The 22363-nt window shown below is 39.1% G+C and overlaps 2 protein-coding genes across 2 annotated transcripts; both read right to left on the bottom strand.

Annotated features, from left to right (window-relative positions):
* Nucleotides 1-11699: 11699 nt before the first annotated feature.
* On the bottom strand, nt 11700-13488 carry mid1ip1l (MID1 interacting protein 1, like). The gene is made up of 2 exons (XM_026917398.3): nt 13339-13488; nt 11700-12954 (listed from the first exon to the last, which is right to left on the bottom strand). The coding sequence occupies exon 2, from the start codon at nt 12891-12893 to the stop codon at nt 12411-12413; it is 483 nt and encodes a 160-aa protein (XP_026773199.1). The 5' UTR covers nt 12894-12954; nt 13339-13488; the 3' UTR covers nt 11700-12410.
* A 1427-nt stretch (nt 13489-14915) lies between these two features.
* tspan7 (tetraspanin 7) lies at nt 14916-20837 on the bottom strand. The gene is made up of 8 exons (XM_026918483.3): nt 20580-20837; nt 18637-18825; nt 18316-18390; nt 18135-18230; nt 17216-17371; nt 17025-17108; nt 16070-16147; nt 14916-15864 (listed from the first exon to the last, which is right to left on the bottom strand). The coding sequence occupies exons 1-7, from the start codon at nt 20664-20666 to the stop codon at nt 16079-16081; spliced, it is 756 nt and encodes a 251-aa protein (XP_026774284.1). The 5' UTR covers nt 20667-20837; the 3' UTR covers nt 14916-15864; nt 16070-16078.
* Between the last annotated feature and the right edge of the window lie 1526 nt (nt 20838-22363).

Here is a 22363-nt window from a genome sequence, read left to right on the forward strand (position 1 = left end):
ATTATTTCAAATAATCTGAAAAATATGTAGAACATGATTAAAAAAAATTATTGTTTGAGCCATGACCTCAGCACGAGTGTATTATGTGGCTGAGAAAACCTTTTTGGAAAACTGTGGCCCATGATGGACTGCTTCTCTGTGTTTCTTCAATTTAATTCATTTTTATTAGTATAGTGCTTTTAACAATGGACACTGTCACAAAGCAGCTTTACAGAAATATATATATTCAGGATATAAATTTTAAATTTATAAATGTATCCCTAATGAGCAAGCCAGAGGTGACGGTGGCAAGGAAAAACTCCCTGAGATGATATGAAGAAGAAACCTTGAGAGGAACCAGTCTCAAAAGGGAACCCATCCTCATCTGGGTTACATCAGATAGTACAATTATAAATAATTCCCTTCTATAACTGTGTTCTACATGGTCAAAAAAGTGCACTTGTGTAACCAGGAAATTCGTTATAGTTTTCACATGAAGTCTATTTTGTTGAAATGATCAACTGTTCACTGATGGAGACATGAGTGCAAAACTGTTCGTGGCAATTGCAGTCCTAAGCCATCATAGCAAAACTGTTAGTATCAATTGCAGTCCAAAGCCATCTTTGTGGTTTCTAAGTGGTACCAAACACAGTAATCTCATGTAAGCTTTAGGCTGTCCATATGGGGCCATCCTCAGCAGCAGCGAGTGGCTTCCAAGTAATGAGAACTCGAACCAGAAGTAGGGCATCAGGATGGATCAGGCAAGTATGGAGAGCAGAAGGTGTCAGGATCACTGGTATCCCCGGAGTAGCAGGTGTAGCTCAACAGGGAGAGAGACAGAGAAACAGAGATTATTACATACGTTAATTGTCATGTAATGGTTAAGGACAATGTACATTGTGTGCAAGCAGGGACTCCAGCAAGACTAGCTATGACAGCATAACTAAAAGAAAGAGCCAGAAGGTAACAGAGAAATGAGGGTGCCCTGGGACATAAAGTGTTTTCAGGCTAGACTTAAACACTGAGACTGTGTCTGAATCTCGAATACTAATTGGAAGGCTGTTCCATAACTGTGGGGCTTTGTAAGAGAATGCTCTGCCCCCCGCTGTAACCTTCACTATTCAAGGTACCAACAAATAGCCTGCACTATTTGCTAGAAGTAGGCATGACAGATCATAAGAGACCAAGAGTCTGCTCAGGTACTATGGCACAAGACCATTCAGTGCTTTACAGGTCAATAGTAGTATTTTATAATCAATGCAAAATTTGATTGGGAGCCAATGCAGGGTGGATAAGAAAAGTGTGATGTGGTCATATCTTTTTGTTCTAGTAAGGATTCTCACTGCTGCATTCTGGACTAAATGGAGCTTGTTTATGCACCTACTGGAACATCCAGACAGTAAGGCATTACTGTAATCCAACCTAGAGGTAACAAAAGCATGACCTAGTTTTTCTGCATCATGTAGTGATATTTCTTATTTTAGCAATATTTCTGAAATGAAAGAAGGCTATCCTGTTTATATTATCTACATGAGCCTCATATGAAAGACTGGAGATCTTTTACTGCAGCACATGATGTAACTGAAAGGCCACCTAAAATTACTATGTAATCAGAAAGTTTACTTCTAGCTGCATGTGGTCCTAGTACAAGTACTTCTGTCTTGTCAGAATTAAGTACAAGGAAGTTAATAATCATCCAGTGTCTAATGTCCTTTACACGTCCCTCAACTTTATTAAGCTGGTATCTCTCATCTGGCTTTGCTGAGACATACAACATAACAGTGGAAGCTAATATCATGTTTTTGAATAATTTTACCCAGAGGTAGCATATATAAAGGAAAAAGCAGTGGGCTTTTTACAGAACACCAAACTTTACATTAGTATGCATACAGAAGTCACCATTTACATCTACCAACTGATAACCATCAGTCGAATAAGACCTGAAGTCACCATTTACATCTACCAACTGATAACCATCAGTCAAATAAGACCTGAGCCAGGAGAGGGCCATTCCCTTAACTCCAGCAGCATTTTCTAGTCTATCAAGGAGAATAGTATGATCAATGGTATCATAATGGCAAGGTCAAGCAACACAAGCAAGGAGACACAACCCTGATCAGAGGCCAGTAGTAGGTCATTTACCAATTTACCATTAACCAGCACTGTCTCTGTGCTATGATGAAGCCTAAATCCTGACTGATACAGTTCATGAATGTTATTCCTAGCATAACTGCTCTGCTACAACCTATTCTAGGATCTTGGAGATAAAGGGGAGGTTTGATATTGGCCTATATTTGGTCAAGGTCAGGTTTTTTTTTATCAGGGGTTTGATAACTGCTAGTTTAAAAGATTTAGGTACATAGCCATTGCTAAGGGAAGAATTTATTTTTTTTAGAAGAGGTTCGATTGCTTCTGGAATTATCTAATTGAATAAATATATAGGAAAGGGACCTAGGACACCAGTTGTTGAGTTTCAATGGGCCTTCTATCAGTCTTTTTAAAGATACTCCCCAACACCCCTTTACTCCACCCCATCTCAGTCTGTTTGGACAGGCAAAATATGGCGGAAATCATTAAGCGCCCAGCGCAGCCAGATACTTTTACAGTCACAAATCACACCATGCTTCCAGTAAACTTAAAGATAAGAAACATGCAAAAACTAGGATAAATTTTGGGTGTCAAGAGAGGAACATTCCCTGTGCTCTCAGAGTGGGAGGTATGGCATACTCTTTCCCCATTATTGACCTGTCATTCAGAGTGACACTAGACAATCGCGGGGGTCTGTGAGCTCATGTATGCAGAATAATGCAGAAAGATGCAGAGGCTGGCTCCACATGTACTGCTGAAATAATTTTATGAAATAATTAATGAAATCTGAATATATATATTTATAAATCCTGAATATAAAGTTGTAAATCCTGAATATGTAAATGTAAATCTTGAATATATAATTATAAACCCTGATTACATATTCATACATTTTATCAGGCATACTGATAAGCAAGCTCTTAATTTTTCCATATTTGACAAAAAACCATTAAACATGATTGGTGTAATCAGTTTTTTTTTGTCTGACTAAAATCATTATTCGTCAACAGATTGTTGACAATTTCCCTAACCCTCTCAGTCATGCTGAATTCTGCAGAAAAGCTACATAGCATTAACACTGTTAAAGGACTATGAGGACCCTTTGGCACTATGGCCAGCCTTTTGTAAAGCAGAGGAACATACACCCTTTGGTTTAGATAAGTGATGTGCACTTAAAATAATTATATAATAATACAATATTTGCATTGATAAATGTATACAGGATGTATAGGCCTACTGTTTTCATAAAAAAAAAACATCTGTCTACTGACATGCCTTATCATAAAGATATATTTATATTGAGGTGTAGACAATATGTATTCAGATTTGCATTTATATATTCAGAGTTCTAAATATATATTCAGAATATATATATATATATATATATATATATATACACACACACACACACATATATATATATATATATATATATATATATATATATATATATATATATATATATATATATATACACCGATCAAAAATAACATTAAAACCACTGACAGGTCAAGTGAATATCATTGACTGTCTCATTACAATAGCACCTGTAAAGGAGTGGGATATATTAGGCAGCAATTTAACAATCTGTTCTCGAAGTTGATGTGTTGGAAGCAGGATCTGCTCTTAACATGTTGGTGCCAGATACCACAGCACACCTTCACAGGTCTTGTGGAGCCCATGCCTGTTTTGGCAGCACAAGGGGGACTTACACAATATTAGGCAGGTGGTTTTAATGTTATGGTTGATCGGTGTGTGTGTATATATATATGTATGTATATATATATATATATATATATATATATATATATATATATATATATATATATATATATATATAAGGATCTGCTCTGGACATAAGCGAAATGTAATGGCTTGTCATAAATTGCCAAGTGCAATACATAAATTGCCAAGTGCAATAAAAATCTGCCAAGGGGAGAGCAGCGTTGCAGCCATCTGTTGATACTGAGTTTCCTTGATACAAACCATTTTATAGCCACACTATTCACTGTTAACAATGTTGGGTACTTTTATAATCTAAATAGTGAGGTAAGGCCTCAATAAACTGCTACGTTGTTTGAAAGTGATGTCATGGTAATAGTTGGTAACACTAACTCACTTCCCACTGTAGATTCTGAGGGTGTGGCTTTGTGTACTGAGGGTGTGGCTTTGTGTACTGAGGGTGTGGCTTTGTGTACATGGGAGGGAAGGGGGCGGGTTCAAGAAGTTAAAAACAATTCCAATTCACCAGTACCTTGTGATTGTGATTGGTTTGGTAATCTTTTGATTTATAAAAACAACAATTTGAAACCTGAAGGTGTGGACTGGGCTTCACATGTGTCTTTCTGACATGACTGTGGAATTGTTTTATTTATTTATTTATTTATTACTAATAAGATTGTTTAGTCTGTATAGTTTTTAAGAACGCATAGTCCCACAGATGGGAGTGGTAATTCACACTCTGAGTCTGTAGGCTTAGCACATTTGAGAGCTTGATAAAGACTACTAGTTGATCTGCGTGTAAAGAAAGGCCTGGTGCCTCTTCTCGAGTTTCTTTCAAACCAGACAGCCGTACATTAAACAAACATGCCTATATGAGCAGGACTTGACTGCACTAGTTTGCGTTTTTCATTTGTATGCATAACTCAGTATGGATACAAGTCCGAAGTCTCTGTTTGCTGGCACAGTAGCCTATCAAATCCATTTAAGAGCTGCAATATGGATTTAGGATGTCAGACTTTGCCTGTCGAAGAGTCAAACCCTATGATTTCATCCGCGGCTTCAGGTTTCACTGATTTCACCCGCTCACCGCCAAATGACTCAGTTTAGACTTAGTAGTGCACTAGGTAGGGTGCAGAAGCGGTTATTTCGTAGCCTAGTTAATGCGCTTGTATAGGGAGTGTAGAGGGATTTGAGATATTGGAGGAACTTCGCCAAACCCCTGAGTTCAGGCTGTGCTATTGGCTAGCTGTCGCGCGGCTCAGCTCTCTGATTGGTCCAAAATCGGGACAAGTCTCACCGAGCGGCACTCCGCCACATTTCTGTTGAGGTGTCATTAAAGAGCAGGAAAGACCTGCGTAATTCATGTAATAAAGCAATAATGTAACAAAATGTTCCTGATTAAACATATTATATCATTAACTATTACACTACTGCACTGATAATATAGGTGAAACAATTTCAGAATGAATAAAAACAAACAAAAAACTGATAGACTTCCTCTTTGAAAGAAAGTCCTGAGCGGACATAGTGGGAGCGTTTCACTGACCCTCCTGCACTGGGTGTGACAGCACAGGGCTCCGGATCCAGGAGAAACGCGTGCTGAAGAGAAAGGAGGGACTGTACTGCAGAACACTGCACTACAGTCTACTGATAACACCTTCAACATGAACAACTGCCTCCAACAGGTCTAAAAAAATCTCATTAAAAGTGTCACATCTGAAAACTGCAAAGCCCCACACAGAATCGGTCTCCATTCATTCTTGAAGCTCTGTCTGCTGTTACCAAGTTCAGGGAGTTCAACACCACACCACAGCACACCACACACACACACACACACACACACACATACACACAGTAACTAAGATTATGTAAGAATCTCCTTTCAAAAACCAAGTAATGGGAGTTTGGCTTTTCTCTTTAACTAAGAGCTCAGACAGAGCCTTCCTCTTCTGCTCTTTCACATTTTAATACTTCTCTTCTAAACATGGGGTAAGCTTCTCACTACTCGAAGGAAACACCACTTACATGTTAAATAATATACCAGTTTAACACTGCCATTATTTGAGTCCAAATCACTGGGTTTTTAGGGAACTTTAAGGAAGAAAATTAAAATCAAAAATAGAAATCCACATTCCAATAAAAGTTAAATATTTATTTTATATATACATACATACATACACACACACAGTCCCTATATATATATATATATATATATATATATATATATATATATATATATATATATATATATGTAAAGAACTAAATATAGTAGCTACATAGTCTTAGGCACCCTAAAGCACACTAAAAACATTAGTTTTCCAGCACAAAATTAAATGTTACAGAAAAACGTTTATATGTCAGTAAAGAAAGCAGCGTATTTTGTAAGAAACCACTTTTCAGACAAAAAATATAATGAATGCTGCTGGGTTTTGCTGCAAAAATAAGAAGCAAGTGCGACAGGCAACGTCTCCAGAACTGTGGCTGCTTCTACAAGATGTGCAAGATGCTCAGTAAACCTTAGCAGCTATTATAAAACTGCACAAATTGTACTGGAGACCACTTAACATTAAATTTAATTATTTTAAATAATTAAAATATTTTGAAGGCATCTTTGCTCTAAAGCATGTCTTTGCATGTGCCTAACACTTTTGCACTGTACTGTATACACACACACACACACACAGTGCAATGCATAAAGTCATATATAATGTCTGCACAAACTTTCTTTGACCTATGATACTAATTAATGATAGAACAATAGAATGGTGCTGGCTATTGCCATTAATTTAAGTATTACTAAAATGCCTTTAAATAGGACATAATCTGTAACTATTTCTGACTGTTTACTGCTGCCAGGGAAAACTATTCTTGAAGGCTATATATAGGTGTAACTAAAATACCTGTTAAGTACCCAGTGCCATGTATCATAATGTACTTGTCATGCCTTATTCACAGCTGACACTTCATTGCTCACACATGCCCAAATCCAATGCAGCATTTTGTGCTGAATCACAAGTTGACCAGGAAAGTTTATTATATGGATCACACTCCCAAATATGACTGATACATAAGATATACTACATGAGATTTACTACTATATGCTGATACATCACATATATTTCTATATTACTTTCAAAAGAGGGATTTCAGCTCAGTGACCTTCAGTAAACTGGATACCTCCCCAACTGCAGGCCTCCAATTGTCTATTGCAGCAGTGTAGAAGTGCTGAGTGACCTGTGCGTGCCGTGCATCACAAATCTTCTACCCTTGTCCAGCCTTGAGTATTCACAAACAGAACTGAGGGTTTTTTTTTCATCCATTTCAGTATACCAGAAATGTATAACTGAGAACATCTGAAGTCTTTCCATCTGAAATATATTCAGTGCAATTCTATTGATTCTATTCATATAGTGCTTTTAACAATGAATTTTGTAACAAAGCAGTTTTGCAGAAATCTGGAAATGGATTTAAATTGGTCTCTAATGAGCAAGCCAGAGGTGATGGTAGAAAGTAAAACTCTATGAGACAACATGAGGAAGAAGCCTTGACAGGACTCAGACTCAAAAGGGAAACCTGTCTCTTCAAGGTGACACCAGACAGTGCAATTATGAGTCATTATACATCCACAATATATGTCTCATAAATGCTTAACATATATATTTTAAAAATGTTTTTGGAAGACATAAGTTTATTTTCTGAATACACACATAGGTGTGAATTATTTAAGTTTTTAAATATCAAACTATCACCTGCTATCATCAAACTATCATCTGCTGCTTGTGTTATAACTAAACTTAACCATAATGTATATATAAGAATATATGTCACTTGTTTAATTTAGTCACATTGTGTGTCTAGAATTGAATATCAATTTGTTTCTCAAAGAAATAAAAACATTCCATGCAATTCATATTGATGTATAACTGGCATGATCCTATCTTTATGCCAATTATTTTAAAATGGATTTTTAAATGTATCTTCTAACAAATAATTTGCTGATACTGATCAGCTCTGTTCATAGTTATCATCTTTTTATGATAGCAAAATAACAAAGTATGTTGTATATTGAAATTGTATGTAAATTGTACTTGGCATTTCAGAAAATTTTCATTTATAAGTACAAATGAAAATGTAATAAAAAAAGAAGCTATGTGTTTGTTTTTTTTAATAGGGAAACATCTCCAGATAAATATGCATTTTCAGGGAAATTCACTTTAAAAAGTGATTAAAGTGAATTATTAATGAGAGTATTTTGAAAAGCATGACTGCATGATTACTGACTGAGATAGAATGAACTAGATGTGACCAGTCATGAGCTGAAGAGACATGGGCTTCTATGCTGAATGGCTTTTTTGCTGGGGACACATAAACCCTGAGTGGAGGGAACCAAGGTGACAGTGTGTGTTAGGCCCTAAACATCTCTGGCTGAGCTCCACACCCACTCTATGCAACCAATGCACGTTTCTCCAGCAACACATTCCTTATGGTGCACCAATCAGATTCTGTCTTTGCTCTGATCAGGTACAGAGAGCTTGACTGTGTTGTCTAACTGTAGCAGAAGCATGCCTAGACATTTTGGCTCAATGTCAGACACGGTAACTGGAGCAGGGATTCTCAAAATAGAAAGGAAACATCTAAGAAATCTGCTTCTTATTTATCGGTTCTGTCAATAAAAAATTTATTTGTAATGTAACACCTCTCTAATTTCTGATGACTTTTGATTGTTCTCAAATTTTCGTGTTGTGTGTACCTTCATTTGAGGGTGATACGGAGAAATGTTAATATCAAGGCTCGGGCTTTGCTGACTGAAGCTATGGATTGACCCAGGAGTTAAGCCAGACGTGTCAAGTGACAAATTACAGAAGGGGACACATAATAAGGGCAGTAAGAGCTCGGTGGGAAGGACATCAGAACCTGAAACAGTACTTGTATATTTACTGATGGTCATCATAAAAATACAATGTGTGCAATAAAAGTAAACACACCTTTCTTACTCTGTAGAGTTATCAGGTTGTCTACACTGCTTTTTTTTTTCATAGGTAATATCCCATGTATTGACTATGATCAGCAGCTCTCATTAGAAAGAAAACTAAGATTCAGCCCACCCTGTAAACTTCAAAAAGCACTGTATGCTGGCATGACCACTACAGAAAGTGTAGCTTCTTTCATTATTGTGTAGGTTTGCACTGAGGCGGAGGCACTGTACTGTATTACACCCATTACAGCTCTCCGTCTAGACACAAGGCTAAGTATTGTTAAGGCCAGTGGGTGAGCATGGCCTAATACCAGCTGATCTTGTGAGCTACCACTTATCTGACAGGCAAAATCACATTGAAATATTCTGTTATAGTAATTTTTTAAACCCCAGTCAGGAATTTCAGCAACTGGCTCACTACCTTTGCATGCTTAGTAAAACCAGAAGCAGTCATAATGTGAATTATAGTTACATTCTTAAAAAATCTTTCCTTGGACTTTAAAACCGTCATGTGCAGATTTCCAAGATTTACCATTTCACCAGTACTTACACTTCGGATATTTATGTTGCTTGGGTAGTTTGACACAGACAGCATGGACACATCTTGCATAATTAGGTCATTTACTTTATAGCTGTTGAGAAAGTGACTTTGATGAGTGTCAAAGAACATAAATACAGCCCAGACAGCTGTTTGGCAAACTCAGTGCCCTGTCTTGCCTGCATGATCATGCAGTCTTGTTGTGATCAGTGGCATGGGGCAGTGATGGGCCACTCAGGCGTTGCCACAATTTTTAACAGCTTCCAGTGTACACTCTTTCCTCTGCCTTCCCTGTGCTATCATGATCACATAAATCAGGATCAGTTACTGACTGAGAGACAAGCTCACATTGTGCTGACCTATTTTCTACACTGTTGACACAAGCAAAGAAATCAGAGAGATGTTTTTGTGGATATCAGTGTCACTGTCTCATCAACCCAAAAACAAAAACATATTCAAAATACTGTCTATATGCTTAGGTGCTAATGTAGCATATTTCTCATCTTCAGCTGTGATGCTTACATCAAACCAGACAGTAAAACGTCAGATTCGTGTATCTGTAAATGTGACCTTTGCAATACTGCAACAGCTCAAATACACTGTGTTGTAACTCATTTCGTCAGTACCAATGGAGCAATGTGGCGGGGTTTCAAAAGCAGTTTCTCCAGGATCTATTGAGCACAGGCAACTTTGTGATGAGGCTTTAGATGTTATGCAGTCTCCTCCAAAAGTATTGGAACAGCAAGGCAAATTCTTTTGTTTTTGCTGAAGACGTTTGGGTTCAAAAGATGAATATGAGACCAATAATAGATCAGAATTTCAGCTTTCATTTTCTGATATTTACATCTAGATGTGGTAAACAACTTAGAACATGGCACATTTTGTTTGAACCCACCCATTTTTCAAGTGATCAAAAATATTGGAACATGTGACTGACAGGTGTTTCTTGTTGCCCGGGTGTGCCCTGTTAGATTGATTAAACAGTTAATAGCTCTGAATATCTACTCTTGGTTTGAGCCCTGGGTAAGTCATGGTGATGAACTCAAGTCTACAGAAACATTACATCTACCAACTTACAGAGAAATGCATTCAATCTAATTGGGAGGAACTTCATCATGCAGCAAGACAAAGACCCAAAACACACTGCCAACACAAAAAAGGACTTCATCAGGAGAAAAAAGTGGAAGGTTTTAGACTGGCCAAGTCAATCACCAGACCTAAACCCAGTTGAGCATGTATTTCACTTCCTGAAGAAGAAATTCAATGGAGAAACCCCCCAAAGCCACAACTGAAAAAAGCTGTGGTACAAGCCTGGAAAAGCATTACCAAAGAAGAATACAACAGTTTGGTGATGTCAGTGGATCTCCTGCTTGATGCAGTTATTGCAAGCAAGGGATATGCAACCAAACATTAAGTGTTATTTACTTTAAATTACATTAAAACTATCTGTTCCAATACTTTTGATCACCAAAAAAAAAAATGGGCCACCAAAGGTGTTTAACATATCTGTGTGTAAATAACAGGAAATGAAAGTAAGGAAATGAAATGACTATGGTGTATTGTTTCATTCATATTTTGATCTCAAACCCAAATATCTTCAGTATACAGTGAAAAGAATTGGCCTTGCTGTTCCAATACTTTTGGATGGACTAATATTTATATACATAGCCATAGTATAGCAAGCATTTACTTTGAGGAGCCTGGGTGTCATAATTTGCAGCAAAAGTGGTTCTTGACACCCATGATACTCAGAATAGTGTAACATCATGTTCATGTATTGCACAGCCCTATATTTATTCATTAACAAATTATTTTATCCAACAGGCATATCTTTACACATTCTCATGCTAACCTAATTAATTGGACTTATGTTCTTGATGGCAAGCTACAGTAAATAAGTCACTATAAACTTCCAGTCTTTAAATACTTGCACTGAAGTCTTTTTTTTTTTTTTTTTTTTAAACACTGTTTGTTCCAACCTTCCATTGTTTAAAATCACCATTGTACCTTGAAGGGTGGAAAAAGCATTATCTGAACAGCCACAGTTGAGAGAACGGTTGCTATGGGGAAGTACCAGGAGAAAGACTCAGGTGTATAGGGGAACACAAAGGCCAATAGTTGTTATGAAGGCATTATATTACTGGTTGCTATTTCCTCAATCATCCTCCCAAAGCCAAGACATGGGAAATAGCACGAGAAGCAACTCCAGGTTTAGGCGTTTGCACATTAGGAAGGGTTTGGCAAGTGACGGCCAGTGAGGCAGCTTTCAGGTTCAAACATGCCAGCAGAAGGGCACATTCCATTCAAACCCATTTAAATGGAGCTTCTGTGGCTAACCTAAGATTAGATTGCTACAGTCTTCAGATAATTACCAATGACACACAAAACCACACAAAATCCAATGTAAAAAGTCTGCTTTATTCATTATATTCTTTCATTATTCATTACATTTCATATAAAAGTAAACATTTGGGGCAAAAACAAATAAACTAAAATGTGGCAACAGTAGTACTCTGACAGGTCAAACTGATCAAATGGACAACACAACATTCATCTTCTCCATGGAGAGCACAACCCAAGGGACACCTTTTCTGGATGGAGTGTGTAAGAGCAGCAAGCTAAAATGAACCTTTGTTAAAACTCAGCCTGGGGATATTACAGGACCACATTCTACAGAATTTAGGTTAATGTGTAGAAAGACACAGAATAACCAGCATTCAGGTTTTCTCCAACACAGCCCAAACTTTGAACAACCTCTTTCAGGACTTTGTAACCACAGGTATAGTAAACTTTTAAAGCCACACGGTATCGTATAAAGGGTGCCCTGTCATACACTTACTGAAATGAAATGAAGACACTTAATGGAACCAACTGCAGTATGCGCCTTTAACTTAAACTCTTCAAATCATACAGCTTTTCTGTTCATCCCCCCATCAAAGCAGTACTTATGACTAGTTGTGCAGCTGGAAATAGGTTTACGTCTTGCTTACAAGCAAAAGGTTAAGCAAGATTCCATAGGCAAGACTAGACGTGCGAGTCCACTGCTCGAACGTTATCCCCCAGCAAAGTGTAAGTAGTAGTCCATGTTAAGCTTATAGGTCATCAGTTCTATCGTAACAGACTCCCACCACCAATTTCTCTCTTGTAGCGGTTCGTGAGGTGATCTGCTTGGTCTGTGAGCTTGGACAAGACCCCGAAGAGTCCACGGAGGTGGAAGTGGAACTGGCTTTCTAAGTCAGTGCCGTCTTCTGCTGGTCCACCTGGTACCTGCTGTTCCTCCTGCTTCACGGCCATCTCCAGGAAGCTGGCACCGCCACCCATGTCGCGTTTCAGCAAACCCCACTCCATCTCGTTCTTAATGGACTTCAGCAACAGGTAGTGCTCATACATGTCCCTCTGCTTGCTCGGGAAGGACAGCTCGCTGTTGCTGTGCATCGAGGTGTCCCCGTCCTGCTCCTCCAGAGGCACGTCCCGCAGTAAACTGGGCACCATGATGGTCTCGTCCATGTTGTTGGCCGCCGCCAGGAAGCGGTTCATCACGTTCAGCAGCGAGTGCTTATGAAAGCAGGCGTCCGAGTTGATTTGCATCATGATGTCGGAGTTTGAGCAGTGAACGGAGTGCGAGGGCAGTTCTGCAGCTGGCTGGGAAAACCTGGGGAGATAAAATGCATCAGCCCTTCTTTGTTACTGTAATCAGGAAATGAGCAGCTGTAAACACACGATGGAGACGATTAGCATGCACAAACTAGCATAACATGAAAAGATGACTAGTGAACTCTTACGATTAAAGAGGGTTCAGTTTCGTAGATGGCAACATATAACCGTTTTGCATTGTTTTAATTTATTTATGAAGCATTTCGAGTGAGCAGTGAAGTTTTTAAGTGATTTCAAGCAGAGTCGCCTTGAACTGACGTTAATGTTTGGACAAGCCGGATGACCAAGCCCTTCAGCAGGAAGCTCTTAACACGAAGATGCTAAACACGGCTAAACACGGACATGCCATAAAAGAAACTGAATAAACACCTCGAAGACTAACCTGGATGAAACTGACACCTGGAGCACAAATATCCACGAATCTCTGTGTGCTTTTGGTGCTTTTGGTGCTTCTGCTGCTTCTAGTCAACTCTACACCCCGGAGAAGAACAGCTCTTCTGTCAGGAACTGCAGTAGGAGGGTTTTATAGCTCTGACTCGCCGGGACTGAGCGACTCGTCCAATGCTGTAGCGTTCAGAGCATGACTGACATTCTCAATAGCCAATCAAGCGCCACGATGGATACGCCCTTGAATTGAGATGTTATTTTTCTCTTGTCAGAACCGACCAATCATCATGTTTCAGTCAGCTCTAAGCCGGTCACTGCTGTAAACCCGAGCCCGGTCACTGCAGTCAGTGTACAGAGAGATGTGGTCGGAAGTAGTGCTGGGAATTCCGGCTTTTTTGAGTTAGTCAGATCATTTGACTCACCTGACCCCTAGGAAACGACTCTTTCGGCTCCCAAACGGCTCGTTACCATTTTGTTCCATGACAGGAAAAGTGTCCAACATTATTCTGGGTGATTAGTCTTCTTCGCCTAACTATGGCTGATGTTTCATGAACTTGTACTCTACCTTCTCGCTAACAAAATAAGACTGCTTTGAAATACATTTTATAAAATCTATTTAAATAATTGTCAAATGTGCATCAACAAATACAGTAAAGGATCCCTGCATTCATATTACTGAGCCTGCTGTGTCTGTGCTTCATTTCCCTTTATCCTGATAACTGATTGCTTCTTCAACCAGCAGCAAGGGATCCTCTCTGTCTCCCTGCCTCAGAGCTGAAGTTTCCATGTTGATTAAATTAGACTGCACAAGCAGCGACATTGCCTACATCCACAAAGAGGAGGACTACAGTGAGACAGAGACAAAGAGAGAGAGATAGAGAGACAAAGAGAGAGACAGACAGAAAGAGAGATGGACAGAGAGAGAGACAGACAGACAGAAAGACAGACAGACAGAGAGAAACAAAGAGAGAGACAGACAGACAGAGAGAGACTTCACAACCCATGAAAAAGACTTCAATCTGATGCCAAACAAGAACAAACTCCCACACCTGCTAGGAGAAACCTCAGCAGGCTCAAACCTGGCTGCCAGCTTTGTGAAATCCTGTCACGACAAAAGAGTAAGCAGTAGAACAGGACCACCAACCACACAATAACACCAACACTGTAAACATGCAGAAAATGCTTCAAAACATTTGCATAATAAAATTAATCATTATGGGTTTTTTTTCCTTCTTATTGCTATTATTTTATTAAACTTTTTTTTTTTTTTTTATTTTGTGTAAATGTGTATATCTGTAATTTAATGTTACCAATGCTTTGGCAATGTAAAGCCTTTTCCCATGCCAATAAAGCTACTTGAATCTGAATCTGAGAGACAGAGAGAGAGAGGGAGAGACTCACAGATCACAAATATCACTAGTCTGAGGTAAATCTGCAGGCGAATTGTAAAGACTGGTTCAATGCTGCCACCTTGTGTACTTACTGTCAGAGCTGGTTTAAAAAACAAAAACCCACCCAACATTAGGCATATTTTTAGGGACACCTGAACTGATTTCACACAGACCAATAAAATAACTTAAGCTTGTTTATTCTTTTTGATGTATAATACATGCTGTTCACACAACTCAAAGCAAGCTATTAACACTGAATTATCATTGACAGAATGTACAGAGTACAGATACTACATGCTTTAAAATGTTAACTTAGACATACAAGACAATGAAATGCAATAATCAGGTTATGTGTCACTCCAGCGAACTTGGAAATGCCAGTGTTTCACAAAAAAAGAAAAACAGAAAACTGGAAATACTTCGAAGTAAGCACACTATCAGGGCAGATGTGCCCTCAGCTGTTGTGTTGCAGGGAATGTGCATTAACTAAATACAGTATTATAATAAAGCCACTCAATGAACAAAAGCAATACATATACTTACAATACACTGACTCTTATTAAGATACATCACTGTCTTAATGTCAGTGAACCATATTCATATGAAATGTTGGCCCATAAAGAAGGATCTGCAGTTCAACATTTGTTTGGTAAGGCAATATTACATGAAATAAGGCTTGAATATACAATGCCACCTCATATCAACGTAACCCCAGTTTGTTTCCCTCTACTCAAAATAATTTATTTTGACCTAGGAACTTGCAAGTTATTAAACTGAAAAAGGAATAATATTAAGACCAACTACCAAAGGCAAGTCAGTAAATGTATATACCATTGATTTCACAAGTTTAACACTGGCAAAAACCTGCACCAACTCTACTTTCTGTGAATCTTTTCCATAATTTCCATTAACAAACTACAAAAGGCACATAACTGCATCAAGATGAATAACTGTGAAAAGACATGATCCCCTATATAGCAAATTAAATCCCTCCCTTCGATCTAGTTGCCATGGACTAACACTTAAAAAAAGAAAAGGGTAGCTGGAGGATTTTCTAAAATGAGAAACAATTCTAAAACTATATGGCTTCCCTTTGTGTCGTATATCATAGATGACCTCATGTTTCCACCCTACAACAGACAAGAATGACATTAAATCAGATCTGCTCTTCTATTTAACAACATTAACAAAGAAGTAAAATAATTAACAAAATTGTGAGATCAGTTGGGTAAAGAGTTAGTGGTAGACAAAAATCTATTTTTGGTAAAGCAGCTCATTTATAATTAAAATGACAGCATTTCACAAAAACATGGGAAAACTATTAATATGCTTTACCTGAAATGCCTAGACCATTTCATACTGGTTGTTGGTGATGTAGCGTGACAAGCAGCATGCCAGGAATACACCAATAAGCTGTGACGGAAGTTAAAACAGATATGAAGGCACATTTAGTTTCATTACATTCTTGAGCTGCCATCTTAAAGAACAATTTGACAAAAAGAAAACAATTCTATGACTGTCCTGGGTTCTGTAATCAGCAACTAAACATTTTCGACATGCTCTGACTGTATTAACCAATTAGGATAGTTTTTTTTAGTGTTTTTTTTCTCCCCCTGCCAGTCAGTTATTTTGTATGTGTATGTATGTACTATAAATGAACAGGAAACAACACTAAACACCTGAAAAAAAAAAAGAGAGTCATTGTGTTTGAAAGCCGAGCTTGCTTTGCTGCCTGATAGGGAATTATTTTACTTTGTAGGTTCTGGTGTAAATTATCATCCTCCCAAACTGTGACATTCCAAAATGTCATGTAACATACTTGATAGCTAGTTAACGAGTAACATCAGCTGTGATGTACTCTAGCTAGGCCTACTTATCATGAGCCAGAGTTATATGAACAGCCAGTGAGAAGCTGTAACTTGTGTTTGCTTGGATACAGTTTATGAAAGTGCTGCTTTGGCTGCAAACTTTCGATCCAACCAAGCAGTTGCACACCAAGCTGGTTCCACAAGTTCAATTAGTGTCAACATTACTAAGCTTCTTAGAAGCCTGGAAGGAACCAGCTTGTGCACTGTTGCTCTCCTTTTCTTGTCTTTCATTATCAAGACATTGTGCGTGTGCACAAGTCTCTGGAGGGAGGGGATTTAGAGAAAGGTTTGGATGAAGGGTGTGGTATTGTGCAGAGCGACAGGCTTACAAAATCCCCTACAGCAGCTGCAAACTGTCACTTAAGTTTCAAAAATGCTGTTGCTTTAGAATTGAACACTGAACAAAATAAACTTGCTTTTACCTGGAAGAATGCTATTCCAAAAGATATCCCAGCGATGATTCCCAAATTAGACTCCATCGCAGTTGTCACCAGAGAGAAGCAGCCCTGCAGCATCAGTGAAATGCAACATAAACATTTTCTAATTTCATGGCTTAGGTATAAGTTACAGTTTTATTTGGTCCATGTTCACTGACAGAAGGCTGTAATCTCACCTGCTGGTATACCACTGTTCGAGCCAGGTTCAGATCTTTGAGATTTTCAGTGGTACAATTAGCCAGTGGCATACAGCAGCTTATCGGTATGCCATGCTGCTTGAAGTACTCTGTCTGTCCCCAGCTAGTGTAGTTGTACAGACCACAGCACTTCAGCTATACATCACAGGAGTACACCATTACTGGCATGATTACAGATTTCAATAAGCAAAAATAAATGGGAGATATTATAAATGGTATAGAATAAATGCTGAAGCACAATAAGCATCTGCTGCACAGAAGGTTCCCTATAATAAATACATAATCGTTAAAAAGCCACAAAGCTCAAAAACAGAGAAGTGTATCACACAAATGAAAAGGTTAAGAATAATTATTTTAAAATATAGCAGCAAGCGGTGGTCCAACCCTCTTAGCAAATATCACCTTCAGTTACATAGAACAATGAAGAGACCATAGATGAACATACTTATCAAATTTTGTTGATGATAGCTCAATGCTACTCATGTGAAATGCCTGCTGAAAGCTGATTGGCTGACACTTACAGATTAGTACAAAGACGCGGTATATAAAATTTCAGCTTGATCAAACTTCCGGTTCCTAAGAAACTGTTATATTGGCTTGGAATTAGCCATGGAATCAGACATAAAAATATTTTTTCTCTAGGCCACAGGGTTCTTGAGGTATGGCCTATAATGCACAATGTTGTGCTATAGCGCCACCATTAGGCAGATTGAGCCCATCGCACTTGACTGAGTGGCAGGAGGGAGTATTATCTATTGACCAAATTTCATGTCTCTACCTTTGGTGCTTGGACATCTAAATATAAACTGCAGACACAATGACACTATAGACAAATAATTATTGTGTTATTGGACGTTCTTGTGCTTTTTGGCTGAGGAATTTCTATAAAAATTCTTACAGATGTCTGCATGGAATCCACTGCTTGGTTTCTGCCATCTGTAGTATTGTACTTTCTTTCAGCATTCCAGTATACATCTTTAAGGACTGCTTTGATCTACAGGGGAAAAATACCATTAATAACGGATGCATTTTACATCACAGTTCAGTAGATCTTCATAAACTAATAAAATAAAAATCACCTCATGTCTGAAAACGAAGCCAGAAATGCCTGCCACAAGTTCAGCCAAGAATACTAGAGTCAGGAACATAGCATACTGCAAAACAGAAGTACACAAGAAACATATGGACCAATATATAGAAATAATTATTCTACCCTCTAACAGTAAATAAAATTAAAAGGTACGCTGTCAAGTATCTGGTTTATTGTATAATATTGGGACGCTACCCAAACTAATTTCACTTTCCCTTTAATGAAACAGTTACATTTTGAATGTCATTACAACAAAATTTGCTCGTTCATATTTATAACATTTCAATTTCTATAGAATTTTGGAACTGACCAGTTTCAGCATCCATGGACTACCACGGCAGGTGGCGAAGCAACCAAAGAGGCCAAAGATGACGATGATTGCACCAGTGCCAATAAGGACATATGGTGCATTGGTGCTCATGTCTGAGGCTAGCAAGAGATAGGACTCCAGACTAACCTTCCCCCAGACTCCCACTGCTAACAGGATCACCCCTGTGAACTGGGGACAGAGACAAAAACAGTGTGAACTGGGGACAGAGACAAAAACAGTGTGAACTGGGGACAGAGACAAAAACAGTGTGAACTGGGGACTACAGAGCCCTGCACATGACGTGCGGGTGAAAAACAATATATCGTGGCCACTAATTAAGAATTCAATCCCATGAATTATTAATACGTGAGCACATTTTATTAATTTGTTCCCTTGTTTTAGGTAAATCGTGGCCATGTTTAATTAATTCGTTCCCTCGGACGCATTTACGTAAAACGAGGGAATGAATTAATAAAACGTGCTCATGTATTAGTAAGTCGTGGGAACGAATTAATGTGGCCACAATTTACCTAATTTACCTCTCACCCCCTGTATGGGACTGTGGAGACCCTGTGTAGCTCTTTCAGCAGCAGACTGCTACACCCCCAGTGTAGGAAGGCGCGCTACCACAGGTCATTCAGACCAGTGGCTGTCAGACTTTACAACACCGCATTACAGTGATGTTCAACTGTGCAATATTTTATAATTTTATATAATTTTATTTCTTTTATTATTCCTAAGGTGTATATATAGTTATACTTTTAACTTTTCTTTCTTCCTGCACTTTAACTGTCTGTGAGCTGCTGTGATAAGTGAATTTCCCCACTGTGGGATCAATGAAGCCTATCATATCTTATCTTAAAACAAGGGAGCGAAATAATAAAACATGGCTATGATATATATATATATATATATTTTTTTTTACCCGCATATCATGTGCGGGGCTCCGTATGGGACAGAGACAGAAACAGTGTGAACCGGGGACAGGGACAAAACCGGTGTGAACCGGGGACAGGGACAAAACCGGTGTGAACCGGGGAAAGAGACAGACACAGTGTGAAACCCTGTAATTGATCCCTCCAAACTATTTCCCTGAAACTTTAGTATGTAAGTGTTTATGTTTATGTTCAGTGCATACCTTGTGATTAAAGCACTGCTGCAAAGCACTAGTTATTGGGAGTGTTTTATATTGTATTTCACATTGTCTTGTTTGGTATCTGACAAATCCAAGCCCTGAGAACATCTCAGCTCGGGGTGTGTGTGTGTGTGTTCGCTCTACGGTCCTCTCCGCGTCACCAGGCCATCTGGCAAGGTGAGATTACTAAGAGTAATAAATAGCATGGTCGCGGACTCTGAACTCATTAAGGCCACGTTTGATATCAGTAAATAATTTCAACTGATTTTTAAATGTTAAAGCAGCTTTGTAGGTGTCCCTCTAACTATACAAACAAATCTGAAGTGATTACTGACTAGTGCTGAAACAAGTTTAAAGCAAACAAAAGGACGCCTGTTTTCTCATTTGTTTCTCTCCATTTTGGTTTTTGTGTGTTTAAGGTGTAATCATTCCGGTTTCATCAATCTCACACCCTCACACTCTACCCGTTAGTTACATCGCTAGCAAAATTCAACAGGAACATAAACTATGCTGTAGTTAGCAAGCCATTTGAGAGCAACCATTTAAACGCAAGCTTTCAGTCATGTCCTGACCTTCAGTTTGGTGAGCCGAAAGAAAGAAAACTGCAGGAAAGCTGTACATTTTGGCTGTTTGACTCGGATAAAATAAGTTTAGTAAAGCCAACTGGTCAAACAGCTGTTCTGGGTCAATCCATGGCAGTGAGTGTGCAGGCTCATTGTGCGCTACACACCGGAGCTAAGCTAAGCTAAACAGGCTAGCTAACGGTCCAATTCAGCGAAGTTGCGCACTACATGAAGAAACAACTTACCCAAAAGATAAGGCTGTAAGAAATCAGAAAGGTCTTCAGACATGTTATCACGGGTTTGGTCTGCAATCTTCTAGACGGAGGAGACATTTCGGGTTTCAGGTCTGGTCGTGTTGCCGATTTGGCTTGTTTGATGTTAGGAGGGGGAGGAAAACTGGGATTGTTCCTCTGGAAAAGTTTTTTTTTTTGTCGAGGCGAGTGGGAAGGAAATGTCGTAGCAGCAACTGAGGCTCTACCTCCGGGGTGAAGTGAGGAGAGTGCACACACTTCAGAAGGGCCACATGAAGTGATGAAGTAAAGAACATGTACAACTTTTTTTTTTTTTTGAGCTTCAACTCTGAGCTTGAACTTTGTTGGCCAGCCGTTGTGTTTTGTAGCCTTATGTGTTGGAGGCTATGGAGTCACTAGAATAGACACCTCAGGCGGCATCTTGAAAACATTCCCACCTGGATAAACGGTTTTAAATCTGTTTTACACGATTCCACAGCTGATACTGTGCTTTATTAATGCTGTGGCATTTCTAAACAGCATTATGCACGGTAATTTAAATATAGTTGTTATGCTTTGGACATTTAAAGGTTTATTCTACGATATTTGAGTGTGTTTATTTTCTTGACAGTGAAAAGTCTTTTCAAAAAATTCTTCACTGACCAAGTAATTTTAAGAACCCAACAAATACAGTATGTACCATCACATTAATTTATTCGAGTCATTAGAGGGGTGGCCCACCACATCCGCCCGCAACACCTGGCCCACAACACCCAGCCCGCCACACCCGACCTGCAACACCTGGCCCACCATATCCGCCCACAACACCCAGCCCGCCACACCCAGCCTCCAACACCTGGCCCACCACACCCGACCTGCAACACCTGGCCCACCATATCCGCCCACAACACCCAGCCCGCCACACCCAGCCTCCAACACCTGGCCCACCACACCCGACCTGCAACACCTGGCCCACCATATCCGCCCACAACACCCAGCCTGCCACACCCAGCCTCCAACACCTGGTCCACCACACCCGACCTGCCACACGCCACATCCTCACACGCCGGCTCACTGATGGTTAGAACAATTTTTAACACCACTTACTAACATAAAAATATAACACAATCAGTGATGATCTGATCACTCTCCAAGGCCATTAAAACATCTCTTTCAGAAGCCATGAGCATGGAAGCTTCTAGATGCTGCTCTGAGAGAGAGCTCCTGAGCCTACTCTTGATTAATTTTAATGTGGAGAAGCTCCGTTCGCAAGCTATCTGGGTGACTAACAATGCAAGTAAGAACTTGTAAGCAAGACCCAAAATGTGGTATGCATTGGTCAATAGGTTGTATTGACTAAAAATATGGTAACAACACACTGGACAGTTCTTGCAAGATGAACAGCTCTTGTACACCATCTCCACCTCATTGTCTCCTTCAAGCACATTTTCTGTTGTCCTGGTAGTGTATTCATAAAATGTTGATCTTTTTAATCTAGCCCACTGTTCAGCCAGACTTCAGAGCTCACTTTGTAAATTGGCCACTGTTGCTGTTGAAATACTGTCTGTGGAAGACCACTGGTGTTGGACATGATCTTGTCAAAGTTTTTAGAATCCAGAAGAGCCAAGTCAGCATAGAAGTCAGCCATTACTCAGAAATCATTGAAGGAGGCTCTCAATAACTGTATCTCTCAGTCAGCCTCATGAGGTAGTCACCTGAAATGGTTTTCCAACAATCTTGAAGGAGTGTTGAGTACTTGTTGGCTGCTTTTCCTTCACTCTCCAGTCCAACTCATCCCA

The sequence above is a fragment of the Pangasianodon hypophthalmus genome, chromosome 7 (assembly GCF_027358585.1).
Source record: "Pangasianodon hypophthalmus isolate fPanHyp1 chromosome 7, fPanHyp1.pri, whole genome shotgun sequence".
Taxonomy (NCBI): domain Eukaryota; kingdom Metazoa; phylum Chordata; class Actinopteri; order Siluriformes; family Pangasiidae; genus Pangasianodon; species Pangasianodon hypophthalmus.

What these genes read in the sequence shown, in the direction of transcription:
- mid1ip1l (XM_026917398.3), bottom strand. Translation starts at nt 12,893, where the DNA reads ATGATGCAAATCAACTCGGACGCCTGCTTTCATAAGCACTCGCTGCTG.
- tspan7 (XM_026918483.3), bottom strand. Translation starts at nt 20,666, where the DNA reads ATGTCTCCTCCGTCTAGAAGATTGCAGACCAAACCCGTGATAACATGT. An exon ending in GTCCATGGATGCTGAAACTG is followed by an intron (nt 18,391 to 18,636) that starts GTCAGTTCCAAA and finishes TCTGTTTTGCAG; the next exon opens with TATGCTATGTTCCTGACTCT. An exon ending in GCTTCGTTTTCAGACATGAG is followed by an intron (nt 18,231 to 18,315) that starts GTGATTTTTATT and finishes TTTCCCCTGTAG; the next exon opens with ATCAAAGCAGTCCTTAAAGA.